The sequence below is a fragment of the Dipodomys spectabilis genome, unplaced genomic scaffold (genome assembly GCF_019054845.1).
Source record: "Dipodomys spectabilis isolate Male_0828 unplaced genomic scaffold, ASM1905484v1 ptg000576l, whole genome shotgun sequence".
Lineage (NCBI taxonomy): Eukaryota > Metazoa > Chordata > Mammalia > Rodentia > Heteromyidae > Dipodomys > Dipodomys spectabilis.
Window position 1 is genome coordinate 1,428,012 of NW_024871253.1, and position 22,143 is coordinate 1,450,154.

General features: G+C 52.1%; 2 protein-coding genes across 3 annotated transcripts; one reads left to right on the forward strand and one right to left on the reverse strand.

Annotated features, from left to right (window-relative positions):
* Nucleotides 1-8,398: 8,398 nt before the first annotated feature.
* On the forward strand, nt 8,399-14,721 carry Ybx2 (Y-box binding protein 2). 2 transcript variants are annotated; one of them, XM_042670821.1, is made up of 9 exons: nt 8,399-8,702; nt 9,387-9,450; nt 10,803-10,836; nt 11,996-12,085; nt 12,897-13,181; nt 13,335-13,438; nt 13,577-13,754; nt 14,153-14,237; nt 14,354-14,721. In XM_042670821.1, exons 1-8 carry the CDS (start codon nt 8,432-8,434, stop codon nt 14,201-14,203), a joined length of 1,077 nt encoding a protein of 358 aa, XP_042526755.1. In that variant the 5' UTR covers nt 8,399-8,431; the 3' UTR covers nt 14,204-14,237; nt 14,354-14,721. The 2 variants fall into 2 exon arrangements, with proteins under 2 accessions (XP_042526755.1, XP_042526756.1); XM_042670822.1 differs by lacking the exon at nt 14,153-14,237.
* A 307-nt stretch (nt 14,722-15,028) lies between these two features.
* Slc2a4 (solute carrier family 2 member 4) lies at nt 15,029-21,815 on the reverse strand. The gene is made up of 11 exons (XM_042670871.1): nt 21,602-21,815; nt 20,230-20,346; nt 19,962-20,134; nt 19,747-19,871; nt 19,522-19,637; nt 19,243-19,405; nt 18,950-19,137; nt 18,676-18,780; nt 18,450-18,551; nt 16,567-16,770; nt 15,029-16,047 (listed from the first exon to the last, which is right to left on the reverse strand). The coding sequence occupies exons 1-11, from the start codon at nt 21,632-21,634 to the stop codon at nt 15,844-15,846; spliced, it is 1,530 nt and encodes a 509-aa protein (XP_042526805.1). The 5' UTR covers nt 21,635-21,815; the 3' UTR covers nt 15,029-15,843.
* Between the last annotated feature and the right edge of the window lie 328 nt (nt 21,816-22,143).

Genomic DNA, 22,143 nt, shown 5'->3' on the forward strand with positions numbered 1-22,143 from the left:
TGGCTCAAGTGGTAGAGCACTAGCCTTGAGCTGAAGTGCTGAGGGACAGCGCCCAGGCCCAGAGTTCAAGCACAACTGACCAAAAAACCCAAAAACAAACAAACAAAAAGCATTGTTCTTAACCTAACTTCTAGATTTCTAGAATTAAAACCTCTTCCTACAAATACTTAATATAAATATTTTGAGAGCTCATGCCTATAATCCTGGATACTTAGAAGGTTGAGATCTGATCATTGAAGTTTGAAGCCAGCCCAGTCAAGAAAGTTCATGAGATTCTTCTCTCCAATTAACCACCAAAAAGTCAGAAGTGGCTACAGCTCAAATGATAAAGTACTAGCCTTGATTGGAAAACAGTTCAGGGACAGCTGAACTCAGGCACTGAGTTCAAGCCCCAGGATCAGCACCCCCCAAAAAGTAGTTGGAAGAAAAACCAGGCATATGGAAAGATCTAGAAGGGCTATGAAGCCAAGGATCATTATGATGAAAAATGGTTTCAGCATAGTAGAAGGGAGGCTGGAAACTTACACCCATTAGCATTCAAATCCCAGCTGTGTTTGTCCCCAGCTGTATGAGCTTAGGCTAACTGTTTAACTTTACCATACTTTACTTTCCTTCTCTATGAAATGGGGATTTGGGGGGGCGGGGTGCGGGGAAGCTGGGCATACTGAACACACTTTTTTTTTGTCAGTTGTGGGGCTTGAACTCAGGGCCAGGGCGCTGTCCCTGAGCCTCTTTGTGCTCACAGCTAGTGCTCTACCACTGGAGCTACAGTACCACTTCTGGGTTTTGAGTGGTTTATTGGAGATAGGAGTCTCACGGCTTTTTCTGCCTGGGCTGGCTTTGAACGGTGATCTTCAGATCTTAGCTTCCTGAGTAGCTGGGATTACAGGTGTGAACAACTGATCCTCAGCAGTTTAATATATTTGAAATCCCAGCACTTGGGAGGCTAAGACAGAAAGATTCTGTGTTTGAAGTCTTCCTGGGCTACCTATTGACACTTTGTCTCAAAAAAAAAAAGTGGAAGATTATTTAATTTACTTTTAAGTATCTATTTCCCAAGATTGTTATTGGGACCAAATGATTTAATGTATCTAAAGCACTTACATTTCTGCATGGCACCCTTTGAATGTTCAGTAAAGGGTGGTTCTTACTGTTACTACTAAGAAAGAAAGAAAAAAATGATAAGAAAGAATTTCTAAGAAGGAGGTGGTAAGTAACAAAATCAGACACAGCAGATGGGACCAGGAGGTGGAGGGTGGAGAAAAGGTCAAGTATTTGGCAGAGTTGCTGGCGGAGATGGCAAATGGGAGGGCAGAGGTGAGAGAGCGGCTGGAATGGGAGGGGAGAAAAAAAGGCTGTGGCTATGGAACAAGTTAGCAGTTGAGAAATAAGAGAACAGCTATTAGAAGAGAAGAAAGATGTCGGGTGTCTGTAGTTGGCTCCCTTGTAGTCCTAGCTACTCGGGAGGCTGAGATTTGAGGATCAAGGTTCAAAACCAGCCCCAGACTGTTATCTCCAATTAAGCAGCAAAAAGCCAGAAGTAGGCCTGTGGATCAAGTGGTAGAGTGCTTGCTTTGAACAACAACAACAAGCTTAAGAGACAGCATCCAAGCTGATTCAGACCACAGAATTCAAACCATCAACCAAATTGGTCATCAAGCCGGGCGCTGAGTGGTTCATGCCTGTAATTCTAGCTACTCAGGAGACTGAGATCTGAGGATCATAGTTCAAGGCCAGCCCAGGCAGGAAAGTCTGAGAGACTCTTATCTCCAATAAACCATTCAGAAAACTGGAAGTGGCGCTGTGGCTCAAGTGGTAGAAGCGCTAGCCTTGAGCTGAGGGACAGCGCCCAGGCCCAGAGTTCAGGCCCCATGACGGAAAAAAAAAAAAAAAAAGAACGAACGAAAGAAAGAAATTGGTCATCAGGGGCTGGGAATGTGGCTTAGTGGTAGCAGGCATGAAGTCCTGAGTTCAATTCCTCAGTACCACATAAACAGAAAAAGGCAGAAGTGGTGCTATGGCTCAAGTGGTAGCCTTGGGCAAAAAAAAAAAAAGAAGAAGAAGAAGCAGCAGCAGCTAAAGGACAGTGCGCAGGCCCTAAGTTCAAGCCCTAGGACTGGCAAAAAAAGAAAAGAAATTGGTCATGAAAGCCAGAGGAACAGCAGGAGAATGTAGTCCTGGAAATATTGGGGTTGATGGAGAACAAAGCTAAAAAGGAGAGGAAGAAGGAAGAAGGAAGATCAGGTTGCAGAAGTTCTGACAGGATCACATCAATGAATGCAGCCAAAAGAGAACCAAAACACATTCTTTGAACATTTTAGTGAAGAAGGAACTGCAGACAAGATAATGCACACCTGTAATCTTAGCGCTTGGAAAGTGAGGGCAAGAACATCCAGATTTTGAGGCCAATCAGGTCAAAAAGATCTCAAAAACTGCTGGGTGCCAGTGGCTCATGCCTGTAATCCTAGCTACTCAGGCTGAGATCTGAGGATCACAGTTCAAAGCCGACCTGGGCAAGGAAAGTCCGTCAGACTCTTATCTCCAATAAACCACTAGAAAACTTGAAGTGACGCTGTGGCTTAAGTGGTAGAGCGCTCACCTTGAGCTGAAGAGCTGAAGGACAGCGCCCAAGCCCAGAGTTCGAGCCCCACGACCAACAGCAACAAAAAAAAAGGTCTCAAAAACAAAAGGCCTTTGGGGCATGGCTCAAGTGGTAATAGTAAGCACTAATTGCTCACACTTGTAAGCCTAGCTACTCTTGTTTTTTTTGGGGGGGGTTGGTTGTGGGGCTTGAACTCTGGGTCTGGGCACTGTCCCTCAGCTCTTCAGCTCAAGGCTAGCACTCTACCACTTGACCACAGAGCCACTTCCAGCTTTTTCTGCTTATGTGGTAGTGAGGAATTGAACCCAGGGACTCATTCTTGCAAGGCAAACACTCTACCACTGAACCACCTTTCTAGACCTGCCTAGCTACTCTTGAGGCTGAGAATCTGCAGCAAAAATGTCTGAGAGAGGGAGTGGGGGTGGGGGTGGGGAGGAGATGGGAAGGGATGGTAAGGGGAAACAAAGGAGGAGGCAACAATGCTTGATAAGAAATGTACTCCTGGGCTGGGAAGGTGGCTCAGTGGCAGAGCGCTTGCCCTGCATGACTGAGGCCCTGGGTTCGATTCCTCAGCACCACATAAGCAAAAAGAAAAAAGCCGGAAGTGGCGCTGTGGCTCAAGTGGTAGAGCGCTAGCCTTGAGCTGAAGAGCTGAGAGACAGCGCCCAGACCCAGAGTTCAGGCCCCACAACCGGACCCCCCCCCCAAAAAAAAGAAATGTACATTACCTTGCCCATGTAATTGTAACCCCTCTGTACAGTATTTTCACAATAAAAAACAAGTCTGAGAGACTCCATCTTCAATTCCCCAGCAAAATGCCAGACTGGAGGCATGATTCAAGTGGTAGAGTACCAGTCATAGGTGAAAAAGCTTAGCAAGAGCTTGAGGTCCTCAGTTCGAGTCCCAGTATCACTGCAGGAGAGAGGCGAGGGGTCTAGATTTGAGTTAATAAGAAAAGCAGCTGAGGATAGCTTTTCAGAAAATTGGGTCTTAATGGGGATGTATAATGCAATAGTTAAGGCAAGCAGCATTTTATCTTTAATAGTGAACAGTTGTGCAACACAACTTCAAGTGGGCAGGAGTAGAGGAAATAGATTGATCAGATTGTTCAGCTCTAGCTACTGAGGAGGCCAAGATATAAGTATCCCAGCTTGAAGACAACATAGGCAGGAAAGTCCTTGAGATTCTTATCTTAAAAGACCAGAAGTAGAGTGCTATCATGAACATCAAAGCTAAGGGACAGCACCCAAGCCCTGAGTTCAAGCCTCAGGACTGGTGTGAGTACACACACACACACACACACACACACACACACACACACACACACACACACACAGAGGAAAGGAGAAAGGAGGAAGCCTTTTCATCAGAAACTCTTATTATCTATAGCATTTAATTTTTATTTTATTTGTCAGTCATGGAGCCTGAACTCAGGGCCTGGGCTCTGTCCCTGAGCTTCTTTTGCTCAAGGCTAGCACTCTACCACTGAGCCACATCCCCAGCCCAACATTTAAACTTTTTTAGACAATTAGAACAATTTAGACAATTTGGGAATGTAGCTCAGTAGGACTAACCAAATATAGATGAGGCCCGGGGTTGCGTCCCTACCAATGAGTGTGAACATACATGCATATACACGCATACACACATACACAAAATTATTTAGTCAGTCCTGGGGATTGAATTTAGTTAGTACTTGGCACTGTCTGTGAACTTCTTTTCTACAGGGCTAGCACTCTACCACTTGAGCCACAGCACTGCTTCTGGCTTTTTCTGTTTATGTGGTACTGAGAAATTGAACCCAGGGCTTCATGCATGCTAGGCAAGCACTTTACCACTTAGCTCTTTTTTTTTTTTTTTTTCTGCTGGTCGTAGTGCTTGAACTCTGGGCGCTGTCCCTCAGCTCTTCAGCTCAAGGCTAGCACTCTGCCACTTGAGCCACAGTGCCACTTCCAGCTTTTTCTGCTTATGTGGTGCTGAGGAATCGAACCCAAGGCCTCATTTATAAAAGGCAAGCACTCTACCCTGAGCCACCTTCCCAGCCTCCACAATTTATTTTTTAAAATAACCAAAGAGCCAAGCACTGGTTGGCACATGCTTGTAATTCTAGCTACTCAGGAGGCTAAGATCTGATGATTGATGTTTGAAGTCATCACAGGCAGGAAAGGCCATGAGACTTTTAGTTCCAATTAACCACCTAAAAACCAGAAGTGGAGCTGTGCTCTAAGTTGTACAGCACTAGCCCTGAGCAAAAGATGTAGGGGACAGTGTCCAGGCCCTGAATTCAAGCCCCATGACTGATGAAAAAAGAAATCCAAGGAGCCAGGTGCCTGTGGCTAATGCGTGTAATCTTAGCTACAGCCTGGGCAGGAAATTATGTGAGACTTTTATCTTCAATTAAGCACCAAAACAAACAAACAAAATAAAAGCCAAAGTGGAGCTGTGGCTCAATGGTAGAGCACTAAACTTGAGCAAAAATCTCAGGGCAGTGCCCAGTCTCTTAGGTCAACCAAGCCCTAGGACTGGCACACATACAAAAGATATAAATTATTGGGCTGGGAAAGTGGCTCAGTGGTAGAGTGCTTGCCTTGCATGCATGAGGCCCTGGGTTCGATTCCTCAGCACCACATAAGCAAAAAGAAAAAAGCCGGAAGTGGCTCTGTGGCTCAAGTGGTAAAGCACTAGCCTTGAGCTGAAGAGCTGAGGGACAGCGCCGAGGCCCAGAGTTCAGGCCCCATGACTGGACCCCCAAAAAACAAACAAACAAAAAAGGTATAAATTATTTTTAAAATTAAGAAAGAAGTATTAAATAATTGGAACATTACACACACAAACTTACTGCATCTCTCAGTGATTTCTGTTTTTTTTTTTTTTTTGTCTGTCATGGCGCTTGAACTCTGGGCTTGGATGCTATCCTTCAGCTCTTCAGCTTAAGGCTAGTGCTCTACCACTTGAGCCACAGTGCCACTTCCAGTTTTCTAAGTGGTTTATTGGAGATAAGAGTCTCATGGAGCCAGGCACTGGTAGCTCACACCTGTAATCCTAGCTACTCAGGAGGCTGAGATCTGAGGATGGTGGTTCAAAGCCAGCCTGGCAGGAAAGTCCATGAGATTCTTATCTCCAATAAACCACTAGAAAACCAGAAGTGGCACTGTGGCTCAAGGGGTAGAGCACTTGCCTCGAGCTGAAGAGCTCAGGGACAGCGCCGAAGCCCAGAGTTCAAGCCCCATGACCGACAAAAAAAAAAAAAAGAGTTTTATGCACTTTCCTGCCCACGCTGGCTTTGAACCATGATCCTCAGATCTCAGCCTCCTGAGTAGCTAGGATTACAGGCGTGAGCCACCAGTGACTGGCTATGGGGACAAGAGTATGCACCTGTTCCACATATAGGTAGTGTTCACTTTCCAGGGGTACTTTCCCCGCAATTCCTATATTCCCATCCCTCAATCCACCTGACATTTTCTTTCTTTTCTTTCTTTCTTTCTTCTTTGTACCAGTCCTTGAGCTTGAACTCCGGGCCTGGGTGCTATCTCTTGAGCTTTTTTTGCTCATGGCTATTGCTCTACTACTTGAGTCACAGACCCACTTTCAGCTTTTTACTGGTTAATTGGAGATAAGAGTCTCACAGATTCTTCTATCCAAGCTGACTTTTTTTTTTTTAAATCGTGATCCTCATATCTCAGCCTCCTGAGAAGCTAGGATTACAGGTGTGAGCCACCAGCACCTGGCCACCGGATGTTTTCAACCCTGGAGATCAATGGGGTGACAGATGTCGCAGCCAGATCGCCCTCACATCCCACCTGATGTTTTCTTAGTCTTTTTACAAAAAGAGCTCATCCCTCTACTCTGAGCTTTCTCTCACCTCATCTTCAAACTCAGTTAACCAGTCCACATCTGAATATATATATATATATATATATAACTTTCCATATCATTATTTTGCTGCTTCGGTCACCCTGTAAAGTATCTTGCTTGTCTTTTCCCAGTCTGGGTCTCAGGCTAGGGCTGGGCACAGGTAAATCGGTCCTTAATGATATAAGAAGGAAGGAGTGGGCACATTTCTGTATCCTTGACGGCCTTGCTTTGCGAATTAGTTTCTATCTGTCCCTCTCTCTCCTCTCTCCCCCTCCCCCCTCCCCATCTCCCTCCTCCCTCCCTTCCCCCCCCCCCCCCTTGTCTACTGTGCCAGCCAGATGCCTTGGAAATCAGAAAGGAGTGTTAAGCTGGAGTAAGGATAGCTGAACATCTCCAATTAAGGACGCGCAACCGGACTATCTTCAGCAGTTACCGGCAGAGGGCGCGCCAGGACCGGGAGAAGTGAAGGCTGCGGTCGCGGGCGGCAGAAGGGATTCGGATGTTGGCACCGACTCTAGCGCTGGGGAAGCGCACGTGGGGTGGGGTGGGATGGGGTGGGGTGGGGTGGGGCCAGCGGCGCGGCGCGGCGCGTGGGGGCACGTGTGCTGTTCCTGGGTGAGATAGTCTGGCTAAAAATACGCGCTGGCCAGCGGGTCGACTTCTAAAGCCTCAGTATTTTGGGAGGGAGATTGAGGCTTCTTCCCGGACGAACTTCCACAGACTCCCAAGTAACCTGAGAGCATAATCGCATTACAACTCAGTCTTCTGGTCTGTTGATTGCGGGCCATTCATTTATTCAGTAAATATTAAACATGTGCACTGTTCCGTGCATCAAGCATAACTAAGAGGTTCTTTTTCTCTCTTTGTATTTACAGCCTATTATGTGTGTTCCTTGCAGGTGGGAAGAGAAAAAAAAAGCGATGGTTAAGATCCTTTAATATTTTCTAAAATTCTGTAAGAGAAATAAAGGATGTGATAGTGATTGGAAGGTGTGTAAGCTGATATTCACCCTACGAGACACCGAGGGCCTCCTAACTAGAGGACATTACGTATGAAGGCCGGGGATCCTACCGCCCCTCACGTAGACCTGAGAGACCCAGAAACTAGTCGAGGTGGAGACATAGATCTGTGGCCCATGGGGAAGCTGCGTTGCCTGGAAAGAGGCTCCAGGGCTAGGACATAGTTTCATTAGGGCATTGTTTCCACAGATGGATACATTTAGCAAAACTCAGTAAACTGTGTATACACATGCACGCAAACTTCATCCCGAAAACAAAATAAAAGGGTTCGCGGTTTGTGAGAACTTGAGCTGGACCGACAGTTCTGCAACGCTTTCCAGTCTGCCCTGCGGGGTGTGCGTTACATCCCCAGGGTGGTAGTGGGCGGGAGAAGGAGTCTACACCTGTCAATAGTCAGGCACCTGGGGTCTGGAGAGTGCAAGCTACAACTGGGGCTTCCGCCTGCTGCCCCCCACCTGGGTCGTCAAGGGCAACCTGGGAGCCGCGCCCCCGGCCCCGCCTTTCGCGCAGAGACCAGGTGGCAGTTGGGGCGGGACCAGCCCGTTTGATTTCCCGCGGCCGGTGGCAAGAGGAGAAGGGGGAGGGGAAAGGAGCCGCCGGCCAATAGGTTGGGCTTGTCGGGTCATGTGACCCCAGAGGGGCGGGGCCCAGGTGTACTTACGGGGCTGCGGGCCGAGGGCCTTCGCCTCCACGCGAAGTCCGGGAGGCGGGGCCGGCGTGCGGGCCCGGGGGCTCCGCGGCTAGGATTGGCTTGCGGCTGGGAGGCGGGGCTTGCGCGTGCCCGGATAGCGGGCTGCGATTGGCCTCGGTTCGGGGCTCGCTGCCGGCGTGCGGGCTCGGCTAGGGGCGCGAGGACCGAGCGGGGCGGCGGGTCCGCGAGCCGGGGGGAGGGGTCGGGGCGGTGGCGGTGGCGGCGGAGGCGGTGGCGGCGGGGGCCGGTACTGGACCCGGCGGGATGAGCGAGGCGGAGGCGGCAGTGGTGGCGACAGCGGCCCCCGCGGCGACGGTGCCCGCGACGGCAGCAGGGGTGGTAGCGGTGGTGGTACCGGTGCCCGCGGGAGAGCCGCAGAAAGTAGGCGGCGGGGCGGGCGGCGGCGGAACCGCCTCGGGCCCCGCTGCCGGTACCCCCTCGGCGCCAGGCTCTCGCACCCCTGGCAACCCGGCGACGGCGGCCTCGGGAACCCCCGCGCCCCCGGCCCGGAGTCAGGCGGACAAGCCGGTGCTGGGTGAGGGGGAGGGTCGCGCGCCCGGGCGGCTGGGGGTGGGGGGCGGGCGGGCTGGGGGAGGGGGAGGAGGGTCTGGAAAAGCTGAAGGCGGGCTTGGTTCAGAGACCCCCCCCCTCCCCCAAGGCCAAGTGGGCTGAGAGCTCTGGAACGAGCTAAGTGAATTTCTCTGGTGGGAAATCCTGCTGTCCCTTCCTGGGCGGGAGGGCGGGGCCAGCAGGTCCAGCTGAGGCAGAGGGGGGGTGGGGTGGAGAACGAAGCCTTAGGGTCCTCCCCCGCCCCAGGTGCAGGAGACTGGGTACTCCTTGCCTCTGGTGAGTAAGTACCAGGAGAACCTCTGAGCCTGGGAAGCAGGTGCAGTGGGGACCCTTAACATGGAGAGAGAGAGACACTTTTGCGGACACCCAGGTGGGGGACCGGGTTCTAGGTGAAGGGCTCAGGTTTGTAGGGTGTGAGGAACATGTCTTCGAGTTGAGTTTTGAGAGCCTGTATACGTTGTGTGGGTGATTCCACTTGGTGGAATTGGCATAAGAATACTTTAAAGCTACTAGCGAAACCTGGTTGGTCGGAGGAAAGCTTAATAAGGAGGCAAGTTAGATTTGGGGTGTGGGGGGGAGAGTGTCTGAAAACTCAGTCCAACTCCATCTCTCCCCCTATCTTACTGTCCCCACTGCATCTGCCTGGCAGCAATCCAAGTCCTGGGCACTGTCAAATGGTTCAACGTGCGGAATGGTTACGGATTCATCAACAGGTATCCGAGGAACCCAGGGAAGGGGAGGAATGGGTGTCCTCAGAACTGGCTTGTGGGACTGGACACCTTCCCAACCTCATCGCTACCCCTGGCAAGGCACATGGCTTCCATGTCCAGCTGATGCTGGTTGAAAGGCTTTAATGACAGCACGCCTGTGTGCTCAGTGGCCAGATGAAGCCGCCTCCACATCTTCAAGGGCAGCAGAGGATTAATGATCTGGGAACTTGGCAAACCTAGCTCTGACCTTCCTGGCTTTTCTGTCTCCACAACTCCTGGAATTGCTTCATTATGTTTAGATGGCTGTGTCTTTGAGGGTTGTGTTTGGGTTCTTTGCACTTCTGGGCTCTTGTGTTGAAGTCCTCACCCATTTCCTAATTAAAGACAACCCATCACAACTTAGCTCACTAAAGAGCTGTGGCTCATTTGAACCCCTCATCTGCTGACACTGAGCTGGTGTAGGGGAGTGACGGAGGGAGGAGTTAGCCTCTCCAGAGACTGCTGCCTTCCTTCAGCTCCCCCTCCTCCCCCCCCCCCCCCCCCAGTGCTGGGAGAGGCTGTAGTGGTGGATTCTGAGCAGTCCCAGACCTATCCCTGTGGGGCTTTCCCTAGCCTGGGCACCCTGCCCATTCAAGCCCTCCAGGGAGGCCTGAGTTCCCTCTTAGCAGGCTGACCTTTGTGCAGATCCCAGTGCTTTAGAGCATTTGTTCTGGGGAAGGCAGATTGCAGTGAAGAGTTCCTTCCTCTCCCTTCCCTATAGGGAATTCTAGGATAAACCAGGGCTAATAGTCAAGGTAGTGTAGAAAATGACTACTCCTCTTCTGTCTTAATCTTGGTCCCTCTGTGTCAAGAGGACCTCTAAGCTGAGGTGAAGACAAGGTTTTATGGTGATTTGGAGCAAGTTCTGGATACCTTGTCCTTTTCTGAAAATTGTTTTGCACCTCTGGCCCTGATCCTGCTTTCTTCCTCCTTGAACATGGAAGGAAATGTGGAATTTTCCACCCCCAATGTGGGCTGGGAGGAGGGGAGATTGGGCAGGGACAGTTATACCCAGCACCAGCAGGTTCTAAGGTGCCCCTGGGCAATGAAGGTGGAGCATTGGCAGGTAAAGAGTTGTTCCAGCTTCTTCCAAGGTGCCTTTGCCTCCTCCCTTTGCCCTTTCACTGAGGTTGAAAGTGTACTTCCTCCTCAAGACCAGCTTCTGAGGGCCCTGTTGGCTATCACCTCTTACTTCCTGGGCCCTGTGTACCCCCCAGGTAACTGGCACATTGGAGAGGAGGGACAGGTAGGGAGGCCTCAGTGGAGCTGAGCACCTTACCAAAGTCACCCCCTTAATGACCCATCCTGTTCTGCAGGAATGACACCAAGGAGGATGTCTTTGTTCACCAGGTAAGAGCTAGGTTTGGCTTTTTAAGGGGAAGAACTGGCCTTGTCTTTGAAGGCCTTTGCCATAAACCCTTAGCTACACACTATTGTTTATCCAGCTCTTAACTGCACAATGGCCTGCCCGCATGGAAATAGATGCCCTCCCACCTGCCCCAGGTGCCTGTATCAACCACACTTGTGTTGGTTACTGAATGGCCATCAAAATTGTACGTGTTGTCCTCGAAGTATGGCATGCTCACCACCTTCTGGGACCTGTTAATACCATAGGAAAGAACTGGGCAATTTTCTGAGGGAAAGAACTCAGGCCAGAAAGACTGACTTGGGTGCTATGGGTCTCAAAAGTGTGGTCCCTGCACCTGCAACAGCAGCAGCGCCACCTGACATCTAAGCTCAGCCCTGCCCCAGCTACTCAATCAGGCTTGGGGCTGGGGTCCAGTGTTCTTGTTTAGCAAGCTCCCAGGTGATTCTGCTGCTCACTAGTTTGCGAACCACTGCTTTGGTGGAGAGAGCTCTCAGTGGGATCGAGGTAAGAAGCACAGTATGTTTTACCTACTTTGCCACTGTAGACCATCTCTACTTTTTAAAGTTTACAGTCTTGCCCCCTGCTTATTTTTGAAGTCTGAGAGAGGAAGAGAAGAATGTCTTGAGACTGCAGTAACTTCACAGTGGGTTCCCAGGCCCCTAATTTATGACTCCCCCCACTATTTTTTGGTGGTTCTGGGGATCCAACCAAAATCTAAGTAGGCCAGCGCCCCAACCCCACCCCTTCCCAGACTACTTTGACTACCTTCTTGCTCTATCTCCAGTCCCAGACCCCAAGTAAAATATTGAAAAGAATGGGCGTCAGTGGCTCACACCTGTAAGCTAGCTACTCAAGAGGCTGAGATCTGAGGATTGTGGCTTGAAGCCAGCCGAGGCTGGCTCTTACCTCCAGTTAACTGTCAAAAACTAAAAACAAAAAGTCAGAAGTGGAGCTGTGGCTCAAGTGGCAGGCAACTAGCCTTGAGCAAAAATGCTCAGGGACAGTACCCAGACCCTGAGTCAACCCCTAGGACTGGCACCTAAAAATAGATAAAAACAATGCAATTGGGTGGAGGACGGCAGCAGGGTTGAGACCTGGTCTTGCTGCCCTCACTTTTCTCATTGCCTTTTCCCCACCCAGACAGCTATTAAAAGAAACAACCCCAGGAAGTTTCTGCGTAGTGTTGGAGATGGAGAGACTGTGGAGTTTGATGTCGTAGAAGGAGAGAAGGTTTGGTGGTGGTGGTGGTAGGGGGTGTTTCTCTGTGTGTGTGTCTGTGTATGTATTATGGGCCAGGGTTGTAGGGAGGTAGCCTGGAAGTCAGCCTGGGCTTTACTCAGTGGAACCAGCTTTGCCTCTGATTGTGGGGATGGGGCTATATTCTCTCACCAAATGTTGTCTTAGCAATTGGACTTCTGTAAGAAGTGTCCTAAAGAATATGACCCTTTCATCAATCAGTAGTGTCTGCATTTCTTCTTTGCATGTAGTTCATCAAACACTTCCATGTCGGGCTGGGAAGGTGGCTCAGTGGTAGAGTGCTTGCCTTGAATGCATGAGGCCCTGGGTTCAATTCCTCAGCACCATAAGCAGAAAAAGCTGGAAGTGGCGCTGTGGCTCAAGTGGTAGAGTGCTAGCCTTGAGCTGAAGAGCTGAGGGCCAGCGCTCAGGCCCAAGGTTCAGATCCCATGACCAACAACAACAACAAAAAAAACAGCCCACTTCCTTGTCTCTTTTCCTCATGGAGCCCTGATCCTAGTAGGGTTCTCAGAGCCTGCCCTCTATATTGAAAGAGATATGGCCCTTTCTTTCCACCTAACCCCAGTCTGGGGTAATTGTCATGTTTTCCAAAGGATAGATTGCTTCTTTTCAAATGGGAAGAACTCACTTTTCCATGGGGTGGGAGAGAAACCAGTAGAGGTTCCAGGAGCCACAGGATATCTGGAGGGAGATCTCTGGCTGGAAGCAGGGGACTCAGTTCTAGCAAATATGTAGCTATGTATTTGGCATGGGGTGAGCTCTGACTTCCTCTTGTACTCTCCAGGGTGCAGAGGCTGCTAATGTAACTGGACCCGGGGGGGTGCCAGTGAAGGGCAGCCGGTATGCCCCCAACCGACGTAGGTTCCGCCGATTCATCCCTCGACCTCGCCCAGCTGCTCCACCACCCATGGTAGCAGAGGCTCCCTCGGGTGGGACAGAACCTGGCAGTGAAGGGGAGCGGGCTGAGGACTCCGGGCAGCGGCCCAGACGCCGGCGCCCACCACCCTTCTTCTATCGTCGGCGGTTTGTGCGAGGCCCTCGGCCCCCCAATCAGCAGCAGCCTTTAGAGGTGAGGGAATGCCAGCTGTCCGAATACAAGAGAAAAAGTGTAGAGACCACAGGGTCCCCAAAGGAAATGCATCAGAGGGCTGGGAAGAGCCAGGAATAACCAGGCTCCTGCAGTTGATGATCCATAGCCCACCTAGGACTTGTACATTCCCAGGGCACCGACGGGGTAGAACCCAAAGAGACAGCTCCATTGGAGGGAGACCAACAGCAAGGAGATGAACGGGTGCCCCCACCCAGATTCCGGCCCAGGTACCGAAGGTAGGACTCCCTTTCTGCAGCTCATCTTCTCTTGCCTTTTTCAAAAGTTCAGTGTTGGGCCCTTGGGGATGGGGAGCCTGGGGGAGACTCTGGAGGGAGGCAGTCTACTCTAGGTTTCTTGGTTCCTTTTCTCCCTAGGCCCTTCCGCCCCAGACCGCCGCAACAACCTACCACCGAAGGTGGGGATGGTGAGACCAAACCCAACCAAGGCCCCACTGATGGTTCTCGGCCTGAACCCCAGCGCCCACGAAATCGCCCCTATTTCCAGCGGCGACGGCAGCAACCTCCTGGCCCCAGGCAGCCCACAGCCCCAGAGGTGAGGATCTTGGGTATCTAAAACTCTGGGAATGAAGTGCAAGAACAATTGAGACCACCCACCCTCTTTTCTGTCCTTTTCTTTTTTTTTTCTTCTCTTCTTATCCTGTCCCTTTGCATCTCAGCTCCCTTGGCCCCACCCCTCTGGGCAGCCCACTGGCTCTGCTGCTGGCCGCCACCCCACCCATCAGGAAACCTAGCTGAGGCAGGCAGACAAACCCCTGTCACCCCCCACAGAACCCACTCTCCCAGGCTTTCCTTGGAACCCAAACACTAGCTTGTAGGGGTGAATTGTGGAGACTGGCTGCAGAAGGATGGGAAAGGGAAAAGGTGGGAGAAAGATGAAGCAGAGGGCTCTAAAGAAGAGGAGTCTTAATTGGCCACTGCTGTTCTCTTTAGACCTCAGCCCCCATCAACAGTGGGGACCCCCCCCACAACATACTGGAGTGATTCCAACTCAAAGGACACCCAGAGCTACCATCTGGTTAGCGGCTGCTCCTCTCAGGGCGGGTAGCCTAGAAGGCAGGGGACTGGGTTCTGATGATAAGTTATCCTCCTTTATGATTTGTCGTCTTTTTTTTTTTTTTTTTTTGCCCTTAGGTATCTGCCAGTTTTTCCAACTGACCCTACCCAGCACCCCCTCCCCTCTTTCCCATAATTCATGACATCGAAACACCGGCTTTTCCCTTTTTCCTTGAGACTCAGGAGGGCTAAAGCAACAGCCTTTTGCCTTTTTTTCCCCTCTCTTCCCTACTCTGGGTTGAAGGAAGGGATTCATCCTTATTATTCAGAGGCATCAACTCCCTTCCCTAAGTCAGGCTGTTAAGGAATCAGCCAGCTCTTAACCTCCTCCTGGTTGTTTTTCTTTCCCACCCAGTTTATTTTTTGTTTCCCACCCCCACCCCCTCTGAAGCCATTTTATGAACTGTCACGTGCCACCTGAGCCTCCAGTAAAAACAAAAACAGGCCTTCCTGTTGTCTTGATCTCTGCTGCTTTTCTTTTTTAGAGAATCGGGGATCTCTAGTAACTGCCACAGAGAGGGAGGGGAATGTGTGCAGTGGGCGGGACCTATCTTGATCCTGGCTCCAGCATCCATAGCTGTGCAGCTATTGACAAGGACCCTCATTACTGTGAAGTGGGGCATGAGTGCCAGCATACGGAGGATTCTGAGACCTTGAGCTGAGGCAGGACTGAATGAGAAGGGGTGAGCAAGGGGGTTATGGTCACTGTCTTAGCCCACCTTCCAATGCCTATATGACAGGACACTCATGCAGTGACTTTATACATGTATATATACACATTTAATACAGCAGCCCTTTGATGGCTGCTCCCTGCCCCTTATCCATACATATACAAAAATATCTAAAGGCTCCTTCCCACCAATGTTAGCAGACAGCCTTACAAATCAAAAGCCTGTGGGTACAGGATGCAAGTAGAGTGAGTTGGGCCCCCACTTGGCAGTCTTGGCAATCAGAATAGGGTCCCAAAACTAGAGTGGGTGCCTGCTGCCCTTTCTTACCACATGCGGGTATATACTGTCATGTGTTCCCTTTCACCCTGGAAGGCTGAACCTAAAGGGAGGGAGGAGAGGCAAGATTTTGGGAGGTTTTGTCCTTTGCCCTGGAAGGGTCAAGACAGAATCCCCTTCACCTAGAGTTGGTGTGGCAAGAGTGTGGGAGGAGCTGAAGTTGGTGGGAAACTTGACTTGTCAGTCTGACATCCTGCTCTCTGCTTATGTTTGTCCCACTAAAGAAGCAGGCGAGGATCTCCCTTCCTGCAGTTCCCCTTTTCTAGAAGGGATGAAGTATTCTGGAGCTAGGTCTGGGTTGAGGCAGGAGGAAGGGGGAGGGTCAGGGGAGAGTGGCCCACACCAATGGCCATGGCCTAACCACCACACATAAATAATCCAAGAGTCACACAGGGGAATGAAAGGGTGCTCAGACCATCCATCCCTCTAGCTTCCCACTTCTACCAGGTTGTAGGATTTTTCCACACTGGAAGTAATGGGATAGAGAGGGTTAAAGTGCCGCAGAGGAAAGGAGGGGGTCTCAGAGGCGGAAGAGCTGGTTCTCTCTCTGGCCTTGGCCCCTCAGTCATTCTCATCTGGCCCTAAGTATTCCAGTTCCGTGCTGGGTTTCACCTCCTGTTCTAAAAGAGAGGGTGTCCGGCGGAAGGCGGCTGAGATCTGGTCAAATGTCCGGCCTCGAGTTTCAGGCACTTTTAAGAAGGTGAAGATGAAGAAGCCAAGCAGGAGGACGGCAAATAGAAGGAAGACGTAGGGACCCATAGCATCCTGGGACAGGTAGAGAAAGAAAAAAGATGTTGGCAGAGGGGTGAGGAGGGAAAAGGTGGACTCAGGCAAGCAGGAATTAAAGCCTTTTATAGGGATCTGGGTGTGCTACAGGTGACCCCTTCAAGGACAATGGAAATGACCACAAATAAGAATTTACACTGAAAAAAAGGACTCTTTCAGAACCCTAACACCTTTGTTTTTGCCCTCTTCACTCTGTGTTACTGTGTTTGGAGTAGATTCCCAGCCATTTGTATTAATATGAAGCTTATTTTATTCCTGTTCTAAGTGAAGTTATGTCACTGGTTTGTTCAAAGACACAACTGTTGCCATCCAATATAGTTCTGCCCCCTTGTCTCCTTAGACTCCAGGGAAGCAGCTCACTAAAGTGACCCAAAGACCAACAGTTGGGGACGGGGGGGGGGGGGGGGGGGGGTGTCTCTGGCTAGAAACCAAGTGGGCTAATGGTGAGTTGCACTTGGTATCCAGTTTGGGAGAGTGGGACAGGGGTGGAGGACCTACCGCAATATACTGGAAACCCATGCCCACGATGAAGTTGCAGGTCCAGTTGGAGAAACCAGCCACCGCCATTGCTGCTGGGCGGGGTCCCTGGCTAAAGAGCTCAGCCACAATGAACCAGGGGATGGGGCCAGGGCCAATTTCAAAGAATGCCACAAAGCCAAAGATGGCCAGAATGGAAACGTAGCTCATGGCTGGAACCCGCTCCTAAAGAATAGGAAAACTGTTCAAATCTTTCAGGATCTTTCCTTGCTCTTGGCTCAGAGAACTGAAATTACTTAAAAAAATTATTTTTGTGATGCTCCTGGGGCTTGAACTGTCTGGTCCCTGAGTTGTTTTTTGGTTATGGGGCTTGAACTCTGGGCCTGGGCTCTGTCCTTCAGCTCTGCAGCTGAAGGCTGGAGCTTTACCACTTGAGCCACAGTGCCACTTATGGTTTTCTGGTGGTTTATTGGAAATAAGAGTCTCATGGACTTTCCTTCATGGGCTGCCTTTGAATTACAATCCTCAGATCTCAGCCACCTGAATAGCTAAGATTACAGGAGTGAGCCACCAGTGCCTGGATTGTCCCTGAGTTTTTTTTTGCTCAAGGCTAGCCCTCTACTACTTGAGCCACCCCTACTTCCAGATTTTTTTTGGTGCTTAATTGGAAATAAGAGTCTCATGGACTTTTCCTGCCCAGGCTGGCTTTGAACTGCAATCTTCAGATCTCAGCCTCCCGAGTAACTAGGATTACAGGTGTAAGCCACTAGCCCCTAGCAAAATCCACCCTTTGTGCCTGGGGTGGGGTGGGGAGGGGGTGATGGTGTGTGTGGGGGGGGTGTCTGTGGCTCATACCTGTAATCCTAGCTACTCAGCAGGCTGAGATCTGAGGATTGCAGTTCAAAGCCAGCCCGGGCAGAAAAGTCTGTGAAACCCTTATCTCTAATAAGCTACCAGAAAACCAGAAGTGGCGCTGTGTGGCTCAAGTGGTAGAGTGCTTGCCTTGAGCTGAAGAACTGAGGGACAGTGCCCAGGCCCACAGTTTAAGCCTCAGGACTGACCACCTCCCCTCCCCCGCAAAAAACAAAAACAAACAAAAAAAAAAAAAAAACAAAAAACCCTGTCCTTTGTATCAGCTTGGGGGAAGTATTTTCTGAGCTAGATCAGACCTCTTCCTTCTCTTCTACCTTGTCCCTTCCCCCTTCTCTTCCCCCTTCTCTTCCATTCCTCTGTTTTAGGAGAAGTGGAGAGATGGGCAGGGTCTCACTATAAGATTTAGCCTAGGCTAGCCTTAAATTTGTGATTTTCTTGCCTCAGTCTTCCAAGTGCTGATGCTTGGCTTCCCCACCCCCATACTGGAGATTGGAACTGAGCCTGGCATATGCTAAGCAAGGTATCTACCACCTGAGCCACACCTCTGACCATTTTTTGGGAGATAGGGTCTCACTCTTTCCCCTAGCTGGCCTCAAACTCTTGATCTTCCTGCCTCCCACAGAGCTGGAATCAAAGACATACTTAACTCTGCTGCTTCCCTGGAGCGATTCTGAACACTAGCATTCTCTGGGCACCCCAAGTAGATTCAAGGAAGAAGGTGTGTTTTTCCTATGCTGGCCAATTCCCCCTCAGCTCCGATTCTTAGGAATTATTGCTCTTAAGGCTTGATGGGCATATTCTCTGGTTTGGCTGCCAAACCTGTGCTATAGCTACCTCCCAAATCAGGCCCAGCACAGCCTGGCTCCCTCAGAAAAACCAACCATGGTTTCTGACAACTGAAGCCAATACAGGCTTGTCCCAGGATTTCAAGGCATAAGTGTTAAGCTGTGGCCCTGGCAAGCCACAGAGCCTCCTGGGCTTGTTCCTTTCCTTGGTGTATTGGGCAGACCCTCCCAGCGCCCAGGCCTCACCAGCAGAAGCAGAGCTACAGTCATCAAGATGGCACAGCCACACATGCCCGCCAGGCCTAGGAGATGGAGAGTCCGACGCCCAGCCCGCTCCACCAACAGCACCTATAGGGAGAGTCAGAGCTTGGCAGGGGGGTACAGGAAGTCGAGAGGACTTGGGTGGTTAGGGACAGCCCTTCACAGGGCTGTGAAGCCAGTGTCACAGGCAATTCCACAGGCAGATATTTACCGACACTAAGGTGAAGACAGTGTTGACTACGCCAGCTCCTATGGTGGCATAAGCTGGCTGAGCCACTCCTGCAGACTCAAAGATGCTGGTTGAATAATAGAAAACCTAGAGGGAAAGGAGGAGCAAAGAGGATGGCAGAGATGACTTGTCCTCCACCCTAGCCACACCAAGCTAGACTGACCCTGAGCATTGGAGAAGAGGAGGCTGCCCCCTTTTCCCTTCCCCTGGCCTGATGCATGACCCATGCCCTGCCAGGAGGCCGCTCCATACGTACAGCATTGATGCCTGAGAGCTGCTGGCTCAGCTGCAGCACAACCGCAATGACCAGGGGCTGCCGGTGGGTGCGGCTGCCCAGGAGCTGGAGCAGGGACAAGGGTCGCTCACGCTCCAGTTTCCGCTTCTCATCCTTCAGCTCAGCCAGCACATCCGACACATCTGCCCAGCCCGTCAGGCGCTTCAGACCTGGGGGTGGGGAGGGTCAGGCCTGACAGGGCCTGAGAGGAGGCCGGGTGCTAAAAGAATGGGGTGGAGGCAGGGGCCTGAGCTATACAAGGGCTGAGTGCTCACTCTTTCGGGCGGGCCCCTCCAGGTTCCGGATGATGTAGAGGTAGCGGGGGCTTTCCGGGCAGAAGGGTAGCAGGATCAATTGTAGTAAGGCAGGGAGCACTGTGATGCCCAGGAGCAGTGGCCACAGGGTGGCAGTGCCCAGCAGGGACTCTAAACCCAGCACCTGTGGGAAAAATTGGGAAGAAGGGCAGGTAACTCAGGAATCCAGCCTGACTCTGGTGGCCCATCCCAACCCCTCCCTAATTACCGTGCCCCCCCCCCAAGGCCTGGCCTATTCACCTGGGCGATTAGAATGCCAATGACAATGGCCAGTTGGTTAAGTGTCCCCAAGGCACCCCGAAGATGAGTGGGAGCAATCTCTCCCACATACATGGGCACCAGTCCTGACGTTAGCCCTGCAAAGTGGGAAGAGAGGGCTGAGGGGAGCTGCCCACATCCATCCAGAAGCCCAGGCATGGTGAAGGAGAGCAGGGCTCAGGACAGGGATGCGGTGCTCATGAGTACCTGAGTAGGCGCCAATTAGGAACCGTCCGAGAATGAGTATCTCATAGGAGGCAGTGGCATTGGCCAGGCCCATGAAGGTGCCCCCTAGCACAGCCAGGACATTGTTGGCCAGCATAGCCCTTTTCCTGGAGGGCAAAGAGTGGGGCTGTGAATGTCAGAATACCCACGCTGTGGCTCCCCAACCACTCCCCCACTTTTGTCCCCCAGCCCCATACCTTCCTAGCCACTGAGAGATGATGCCAATGAGGAAGGAGGAAATCATGCCGCCCACAGAAAAGATGGCCACAGAGAGAGCCCAGAGGGTGGTGAGGGTGCCTGGCGGGATGGAACCAGGTCCCTCAGGCCCCTGCCTCCCCAGCCACGTGGCATTGTAGCTCTGTTCAATCACCTGGGGGGGGGGGGGGACAGCATGGAAGTGATTCCCTGCAGACCCTTCCCTTTCTACCACCCCTGAGAAACCCCTAAACCTGCAGGTCACCTCACCTTCTGAGGGGCATTGATAACCCCAATGTTGTAGCCAAATTGCAGAGAGCCAAGCACAGCAGAGAACACGGCAAGGACTAGGGTCCCAGTCACTGGCTGCTGAGGAGGCTCCCCGTCCTGAACAGACAGAAGGCAAGAGGGCCATGTCACACACAATCATGCTTTCTTGTCTTCTGCCAGGGGCCAGCTTGAAGCCTACAGATGCTGGGTTCCATCCAACATGCACAGTGAGAGAACTGGACCATATTAGGAATTGTTACCAAGATCTCACTATAAACAGGAGCACCCAAAGGGAACATAGTTGAGAAACTGGATGTTTGAGAGTCCACAGGCAGAAACATTTTGAGGACCTAAGTCCTAAGATTCATTCTCCTGTGACCTTGGGGCACACTCAGATTTGTGTGACCTTGGGTAAGTCACTTCTCCATGCTGAACCGAATCTAGGTTTCCTTTTCTGGAAGGTGATGTTGCCCCACGCTGGGCTACCTTGTCAGTGAGTATGGTGAACATCAAACTCAGATGCTCACAGTAACCCTGACAGTGCTGGTTTTATAAACTGACAAGTGCATTATTATCACCAGTCACTGTTCTCTCCCTTCTGGGGGTTCTCTCAGCCAGCCAGGAGGCCCCCAGCAGGCCCCCCAAAGGGCATTTCCAAAAAGGACATCCAGGTCATTCCTGAGGTAGCCATCTATGTCTCTGCCTTGCCCCCCCTCCCCTGTTTCCAAGCTGCAAGCAAAGGTTGGGGGGCTGTGCAGAGATTCTTGCCAAGGAGAACCATGCCCAGGGGAAGAGAGGCATGGTGGCGTGAGGGGCGGTGGCCACGGTGGCTGCTTGCTGGCGGCACAGACTGTCTCCAAGCGGAAACCTGAGCTGGGGGGGGAGGGGGTGACACTCCCCTCTGCCCCTCCACCCATCACAGGGCTGAGAGAAAGTTCAGCGTCCTGGAGGGCGCCCAGGAATGGGGGTGGGGACTACGGAGTGCCTCCAGTCCTCGAAACACCGCAGGGCCGAGCAGACAGACAGCTTGTGGAAGGTGGACTTCTGCTTTTCCCAGCTGAATAGAAGGCAGAGTGCCCCCAAACCCGACTCCGTGTGCCGCGGAATAGGAAAGAAGACAAGACTCCGGATCCCTAGAGTCCACTTGCAGACTGGGCCCCATGAAGGTCCCCCGGACCCGCTCTGTCTCTTGACAGGATTGGAATTCGACAGTCACGGGTTGTCTAGGCCGGGTATAAATAGCCTGCTCCCACATCCACCCCTGCGCCAGTGCAGGGACCGCCCCCTAATTGACCCCGACAGCGACCCCAGCCCCAGAAAAGCCAGACCTGTTCCCCCGGCCCCCGGCCCGCCCCTGCAAGCCAAGCCCTACTTCAGAGCCGATCTGTTGGAAGCCCGATGGCATCTTGTCTTAGAAGAGCTGCAGAGATGAGAGGCGCCCGGGGGATCTGTGGCCCCGGCCTGGCGGGGGGCGGGCAGTGGGTCCTCAGGGGTCCCGGAGCGACGCGGGGAGAGCAGGCTTGGAGGGACCCACACTCCCAAGCCCAGGAGCCGGAGAGCGGCGGGGCTCCCCGGGATCTGGTGGAGCACGGCTGCGGAGGGGGAAAAAGTTGCGAGGAGCCACCACCGGTTCACTCCGGCCCCCGCCACGGGTGACGCCCTTCGCAACACCCATTGGCCGGCAGCCCGCACACCCCAAAAAGGGCCCCGCCCCCTCCCCTGTGCCTGGGGCTGCTTGGCTCCTGGTGGAAGGGGGCGGGGCGCTGGCCGGGGAGGCCCCGCCCACCCACGTGTCGAGACTCCTCCCCCGCATCCTAGAGCCTGGGGCAACAGCGCGGGGCGCCGCGGGGCCCACCGTGGGGTCCAGACGAGGGGGTGGGCCAGCGTGCGGGCCCCGGGCGCGGGGAAAGCGCA